The 7,682-nt window shown below is 36.8% G+C and overlaps 2 protein-coding genes across 2 annotated transcripts in view; both read right to left on the reverse strand.

Moving 5' to 3' along the window:
• Window positions 1-1,489: 1,489 nt before the first annotated feature.
• LOC107739917 (UPF0606 protein KIAA1549L-like) lies at window positions 1,490-3,815 on the reverse strand. Its single transcript, XM_016552167.1, has 2 exons — window positions 3,666-3,815; window positions 1,490-2,147 (listed from the first exon to the last, which is right to left on the reverse strand). The coding sequence occupies exons 1-2, from the start codon at window positions 3,807-3,809 to the stop codon at window positions 1,869-1,871; spliced, it is 423 nt and encodes a 140-aa protein (XP_016407653.1). The 5' UTR covers window positions 3,810-3,815; the 3' UTR covers window positions 1,490-1,868.
• Window positions 3,816-4,581: 766 nt separating this feature from the next.
• Window positions 4,582-7,682, reverse strand: part of LOC107739916 (UPF0606 protein KIAA1549L-like) — a 26,566-nt gene continuing 23,465 nt past the window's right edge. The window contains exon 9 of the mRNA XM_016552166.1: window positions 4,582-5,239. Coding sequence (XP_016407652.1) covers window positions 4,961-5,239 — 279 coding nt within the window. The 3' untranslated portion in view covers window positions 4,582-4,960. The remainder of the gene's footprint in view (window positions 5,240-7,682) is intronic.

Below are 7,682 nucleotides of genomic sequence, written 5' to 3' on the forward strand. Positions count from 1 at the left end.
TCATCAGTGGTGCGCGAGATGCGGTGATGATGATGATAAGTGACGTTGTTGTATTTTAATGTTTTGTTAGTCTAGCCCACGAGACGCGCCGCTGCTGCGTTATTCATTCAAAATATTAGAGAAATATAGTAGCTCAACGTGGAGAAGATCTTGATTAGGTTAAAACCAAAACCAAGCTATTCACACAGAACGCATATACAGCGCATTTTTAGACAGACAAATATGACTGCTGCACTCGCGTCTCACACAAGAGATGTAGCCATGCAAAGTTAAAACAGTTTAAACTTTTAAAAAACACGTCACAAATTTGTGGAGGTTTATTACTTTTCACTGCGTCTCATATGTTTTTAAAGGCAATCTGTGTGATGGGTGATTCTTTGTATTAGGCTAAGCAATGCATAAATACATGATGCTGTTTTGTTCATAATTGTTTATGCAAGTTACAAAATTATATTTGATTTATATGAGTTTATTTAGACGTATAATGCACGTTTTTTTATAGACAGTTATTTCCTTGTGTTGACAATTTAATGCGCAACATTATTTTGCTCATTGCGCCCTCCTGTGGGCTCGGGAAACAAGCCAAAAGTTTCCTTAAGACCTATTTATTCTGCATATAAAACATTAGAAATTAGATATTTGTTTAACCCTTGTATGGTGTTCGGGTCTGTGGGACCCGTTTTCACTTTTTATCAAAAGAAAAATGATACGATTAATTATTTATTTTAAACTCATACTCATTGGTCTTGGCTCATTTTCTGTAAAGAAAATTACACATTTCCCCCCCCCACATTTATATTACATACAGGATGTTCGCGTCCATTAATTTTTATTTTGTGTTTGACTGTTAAAACAAAAAAAAAATATTTGTTGTTTGTCTCAATAAATTGGGTTAGTTTAAAAAATACAGTGGTTAAATTTAAACATTTTTTTCTATTGCTCTTTGTTTTGAAAAAGGTTATAAAAAATGTCAATAATTATCGATACAGAACGATATGAAACATTATATTGTTAATACACTTTTTTAGCTATATCGCCCAGCCCTAGTTTCTACTTTAAAGGGATAGTCCAAAAAAAGATCTGTTTTATTTGTATACCTTCACATTGTTCCAAACCCAAGAACTTTGCTTGTCTTTGGAACACAAATTAAGATAATATTCTCTCATCATTTTTGTCAGACATACAGTACTTATTCAGTACGTACTCATTTTTGAAGAAGCTTAAATGTGCTTGTGCATGTGTGCTATATGAATGTGCATTGATAAATGTTCATATGTTAACAAAAGTGTAAATTAAATCTGTTCATAATATAAAACGATCTCTTTAGCATCTCTTCAGAAAATTTGGATTATACCACTCAAATTATATGGGTTTCTTTTACCATGTATTTATGAACTTTTTGAAGCGTGACAATTTTGGTTGATTGGACGATCAATTGATGGACGAAATAAAATATTAAAAATATCTTCATTTATGCTTTATTCTGGGTTTTGAACAACATGAGGGGGTGTAATTCATGACAGAATTTACATTTTTAGGTGGACTATCCTTTTGATTACCATGCCAGTTTTCATAAAATACAGCTAAAATGAGAAAATTGTAGATTTCCATATTGTCCCATTAAATAAAAACTTTAAATACATATTAATGTTATACTACAATAAAGAAAATGTTTAATTACATATTAATGTTATAGTACAATGGCAAAAAGAACCACACAAAAACTGTATTAAAAGCAGACAGGTGTTTCACTGAAAGGAAAAAAAAGTATCCAGTGAAAAATTATTTAATCCGGTGAAATCAGAAGTCGTAAATGTATCAGACTGTTCAGTCTCAGTGCAGCTGGTCCATGAATTCACCAGAATGTTCTACACCTGGAACTCAAACATGTCTGCTTGCTTCTTGGCCAGTTTGGCCACCTCATCACGGATGGCTTTGACTAGGGCTGAAGTGTAAAGGCTACTGAGGGGGGTGTTGGGGCTGATCGGATCTCTGGGCTCTGCTAGACTCTGCTGGGACACTGCAGTGGAGGAGGAGGGTGGATTGTCCGGACCACCCTGAGCGGCCTGGCGGTGGTGCCACAGGAGAGGGCTGCCCTGAGGATAATGAGGGTGAGGAAAGGCCTCTGCGTAGCCTGGTAGGGGCATCTGAAAGAGAAAACAGGTAGCATTCAACAAGGCCTGTGCTAAAACCAGTCAGCTAGGGTGTACTGTTATTTTTAGTGAGTCTTGATCTGTGCTGCAGTTGACCAAATTCTACAGTTAAAAAGGGAACCAATAGACAAATATACAAGGACGACACTCACGATAAGGAAAACGAAAAGCTTAAGGATATACTTCAAAGTAAAATTAGTGACACTCCATTCAAACAAGTTTGAATTGTGTGATTTGATCATTTTCATTAAACTATGAATTATGAAATCATAAACACTTTGAACAAGGGTCACCTTGTCACCAGGGTTGGGCATAATTCAGAATTTTAGAAAAAGACTCCTTTTTGAGTGTAAATTGGAATTTAATTGGCCACCCCACAAGATAATTGATGTACTAAACTGCCATTCAATGGTATTCAACAGTCACACAACACTCATTAGACCAACACATTAGTCCAACTTATGGCAACAAAACATAATTAATTAAATTATTAATGTTGACTAATTAAGCCTATTTATTCCCAGATATGTAGAATGCATTTTCATAATAAATCATTAGACTTACTTTTGCATTTAGTTTAAAGAAATATCAAATTATTTGACTCTGCCATCAAAACCAGTTTTAATTTTGGCATGTGGCAATGCAAAATGCCCATCAAATTGTCTTCAGATTCATTTATAAAAATAAATATAGACATTAAATAAATAAAAAAGAAATTCATTAGATATAATTACATTGATTGAAAATCTTAGAGAAAAAAGAGGACAGTTCTTAACATAATTTCTAAGAAATTTGTAAGAAAATTCTTAGAAAAATTCTTAGAAATATAAATGAAATGCAACTGACACTTTTTTAAATACTTACTAGTCACATAAAGACAAAGGCTAAAATAAATGGTTTTGAAAGGTTTTGTACAATTTTATTCTTAATAATGTTTTGTAAATTGTAGCAGAAAAGCAATATCAGAATGAACATTTTATTGAATTTCAATTTTTTAATCTACTTAAATTTTTAATCTTGTTTGCTTTCCTTAATTCACAACCTGGAATTGTAAAGGTATTTGCAAGAAAAAAAGGAGGAAAAAAAGAAAAAAGAAAAGTGTTCACTTGAAGAAATGTGCTCATCTACCCTGGAAATTTGTTGTTTCCACTCAACGTCAGCGATAAATTCAGTTCAGCAAATGGTTTCTAAATGACACTGGTTCTGCAAAAAGACACCGTGTGAATGCAGGCACACACAAACAGGGATAAGAAGGACAATCCAAAAAGATGAGTCTTGCGCCCAAGGGCAGGTCACATGATCTGACAGAATGCCCCCTAAATTCAGAACAATGTATAGAGGCACATGTGACAGACCAGTTCTGCTTCCCTTGGTTGCAGTCCATGAGGTTTACGCCACATTAAATTGTATTAATGGTGCATGCACTGTAACGTTGGGGTCTTGGGATGCAACCCAGTTTGTGAAGCAGAATTGGACACATGATAAAGGACTGTGTGATAACTGCATTCTTACAGATTCGGTCCACTGAGGAGGCACATCCTCGGGTTCAGGGGGGTAAGACATCCAGGATGGGCTGTGGTAGGAGGAGGGTGGCGTAGAGATGAAATATCCCGTGTATCCTGGACGACTGGCTGGGATGGCGTACACTGCTGTCATGGGATTTCCTGTGGGACAAAAAAGAATGAGAGTTTCATAGGGGTGGCCAGCCAAAAGTTTAACCTATTTAATCTGCATATAAGACATTAGAAATTAGATATTTGTTTAATTTTTATTTTGTGTTTGACTGTTAAAACAAAAAAAAAATATTTGTTGTTTGTCTCAATAAATTGGGTTAGTTTAAAAAATACAGTGGTTAAATTTAAACATTTTTTTCTATTGCTCTTTGTTTTGAAAAAGGTTATAAAAAATGTCAATAATTATCGATACAGAACGATATGAAACATTATATTGTTAATACACTTTTTTAGCTATATCGCCCAGCCCTAGTTTCTACTTTAAAGGGATAGTCCAAAAAAAGATCTGTTTTATTTGTATACCTTCACATTGTTCCAAACCCAAGAACTTTGCTTGTCTTTGGAACACAAATTAAGATAATATTCTCTCATCATTTTTGTCAGACATACAGTACTTATTCAGTACGTACTCATTTTTGAAGAAGCTTAAATGTGCTTGTGCATGTGTGCTATATGAATGTGCATTGATAAATGTTCATATGTTAACAAAAGTGTAAATTAAATCTGTTCATAATATAAAACGATCTCTTTAGCATCTCTTCAGAAAATTTGGATTATACCACTCAAATTATATGGGTTTCTTTTACCATGTATTTATGAACTTTTTGAAGCGTGACAATTTTGGTTGATTGGACGATCAATTGATGGACGAAATAAAATATTAAAAATATCTTCATTTATGCTTTATTCTGGGTTTTGAACAACATGAGGGGGTGTAATTCATGACAGAATTTACATTTTTAGGTGGACTATCCTTTTGATTACCATGCCAGTTTTCATAAAATACAGCTAAAATGAGAAAATTGTAGATTTCCATATTGTCCCATTAAATAAAAACTTTAAATACATATTAATGTTATACTACAATAAAGAAAATGTTTAATTACATATTAATGTTATAGTACAATGGCAAAAAGAACCACACAAAAACTGTATTAAAAGCAGACAGGTGTTTCACTGAAAGGAAAAAAAAGTATCCAGTGAAAAATTATTTAATCCGGTGAAATCAGAAGTCGTAAATGTATCAGACTGTTCAGTCTCAGTGCAGCTGGTCCATGAATTCACCAGAATGTTCTACACCTGGAACTCAAACATGTCTGCTTGCTTCTTGGCCAGTTTGGCCACCTCATCACGGATGGCTTTGACTAGGGCTGAAGTGTAAAGGCTACTGAGGGGGGTGTTGGGGCTGATCGGATCTCTGGGCTCTGCTAGACTCTGCTGGGACACTGCAGTGGAGGAGGAGGGTGGATTGTCCGGACCACCCTGAGCGGCCTGGCGGTGGTGCCACAGGAGAGGGCTGCCCTGAGGATAATGAGGGTGAGGAAAGGCCTCTGCGTAGCCTGGTAGGGGCATCTGAAAGAGAAAACAGGTAGCATTCAACAAGGCCTGTGCTAAAACCAGTCAGCTAGGGTGTACTGTTATTTTTAGTGAGTCTTGATCTGTGCTGCAGTTGACCAAATTCTACAGTTAAAAAGGGAACCAATAGACAAATATACAAGGACGACACTCACGATAAGGAAAACGAAAAGCTTAAGGATATACTTCAAAGTAAAATTAGTGACACTCCATTCAAACAAGTTTGAATTGTGTGATTTGATCATTTTCATTAAACTATGAATTATGAAATCATAAACACTTTGAACAAGGGTCACCTTGTCACCAGGGTTGGGCATAATTCAGAATTTTAGAAAAAGACTCCTTTTTGAGTGTAAATTGGAATTTAATTGGCCACCCCACAAGATAATTGATGTACTAAACTGCCATTCAATGGTATTCAACAGTCACACAACACTCATTAGACCAACACATTATATATATATATATATACAAAACATAATAAATTTTTTTTTTTTCTGAGATATTTATTGATTGCAACACTTGTTTTATAAAGACTAGTCTCATAAAGAATATAAAGAAGAATATAAAAGTCAAAAAGCAATAAATCAATCAATCAATAAAACTCTACACTTAATTCTTACCTGATTGTCTATCATCCCCATGATTAAGTAAAAAAAAATAATAATAAAGTGAGATGTGTTAGCCTGGTGTCATTATGTGGCATATCTCAGAAAAAAAAAATATTTATATATATATATATATATATATATATATATATATAAATATTTTTTTTTTCTGAGATATTTATTGATTGCAACACTTGTTTTATAAAGACTAGTCTCATAAAGAATATAAAGAAGAATATAAAAGTCAAAAAGCAATAAATCAATCAATCAATAAAACTCTACACTTAATTCTTACCTGATTGTCTATCATCCCCATGATTAAGTAAAAAAAAATAATAATAAAGTGAGATGTGTTAGCCTGGTGTCATTATGTGGCACAAGTGATTCCCCTTCTAGGGAACTCAATGCTGCTCCCCCTAGGGGGCACATTGGGGAATGCAGCCTGCATGACCGGTGTCTGAAGCACGTGTGAAACAACGCCAATCCATTAGCCCACCATGACGTCATAGGCGGGATGCCCGGAAGTATAAAAGGGCACCTGCTGAATACGTCATCCTCTTTGCTTTCTTCAGGAGTCGTCTGTTTGAAGTGCGTGTGAGACACCAAGGCAGGTGAGCGGTGTGGAAAGTGTCTGCCTCTGTTCCAGAGGTTTCTGGCACTTGAGGACGCGCACAATCTATCTGTCATCTGTTTTTGGTCAGGAGCTTGCGCGTTCAGTGCTCGAGGGCTCTGAACGCGCTCATTGTGAGTGTTATCCAATGAGAAGCTCCATTCGCGTTTGTCCCTCTTCTCGAGAGATGAGTGACAAGCGTTTGCGTCTCGCGGTTCAGGTCCCGCTGTTGCCGAGGCATGGCGAATACTTGGATCGTGGTATTCGTGGGCACAGTTATCTCAACTCGTGGCCATTGCTTTGATCTGCGGCATCCGCACACCCTCTCTATACGGTTGTCAGATGCCACTGATATTGTTGGGTTGTTATGACGATGAAGTGTGAGCACAGAGTCGTTTCAGCCCTGATCCTGCGAGACTGTGTGCAGAGCAGTAGCGAACAGTGACTCTTGAGCCTAGGCCCTCTCCCCCTACCCTCGTCGGGTGGAAAAACTACCAGCCTAGCTTACGGTGTCCTCTTCTAAAAGTCATCTTTGGCAATTTCACCTCTGAAACAAGAGGCTATCCAGCCTTAAGGCGGTCGCACACCGGACGACATGTGCAGCCTGCACCGTGCCGCACCACGTCTTTAAAATTCCCACACATTGTTTTCCATGACTGTATGTATGCACACCGGCGGCGCCACCGGCGACTGTCCACGGATCCCGACTCCGGGCGCTGTTCATAATCCTGCCGCGCCACAGAGCGCCTCAGCGCCACTCACATCATTCTCCATTAAACTACATTATATTTGTTCCAAATTATTGTTAATGTACATAATGACTTCATCCTAGGTTGGAAGATTGTGTATTGTAAATTTTTTTGCAAAACGTTTGTCTTTCTGTGGCTCTAATAAATTCTGTGCTTCATTGTGCTATAGATCGCAATTTCTCATCCCGTTTGCTGACGCGACGCATTCAGTGTGTGATACGTGTTGCACCGGCGCACCACTGTGCTTCTCGTCCGATGTGCGACCGCAACAAAACAGCACAGCTAGAGTGACTAATATTACCAAAATAAAACATCTAAATTTAAGTCAAATGCAAATCTTCATTACAAATATCTGCACTTCAGCGGGCAAAACGTACAGACACTCCCTCCCATCACACAAAACCAACAAATGTAATGCGTTTAAGACAACATATCATGACACAAAACAAATAAACCAAATTAACTTCATGACA

The sequence above is a fragment of the Sinocyclocheilus rhinocerous genome, unplaced genomic scaffold, assembly GCF_001515625.1.
Source record: "Sinocyclocheilus rhinocerous isolate Xijiao unplaced genomic scaffold, SAMN03320098_v1.1 scaffold3239, whole genome shotgun sequence".
Taxonomy (NCBI): Eukaryota; Metazoa; Chordata; class Actinopteri; order Cypriniformes; family Cyprinidae; genus Sinocyclocheilus; species Sinocyclocheilus rhinocerous.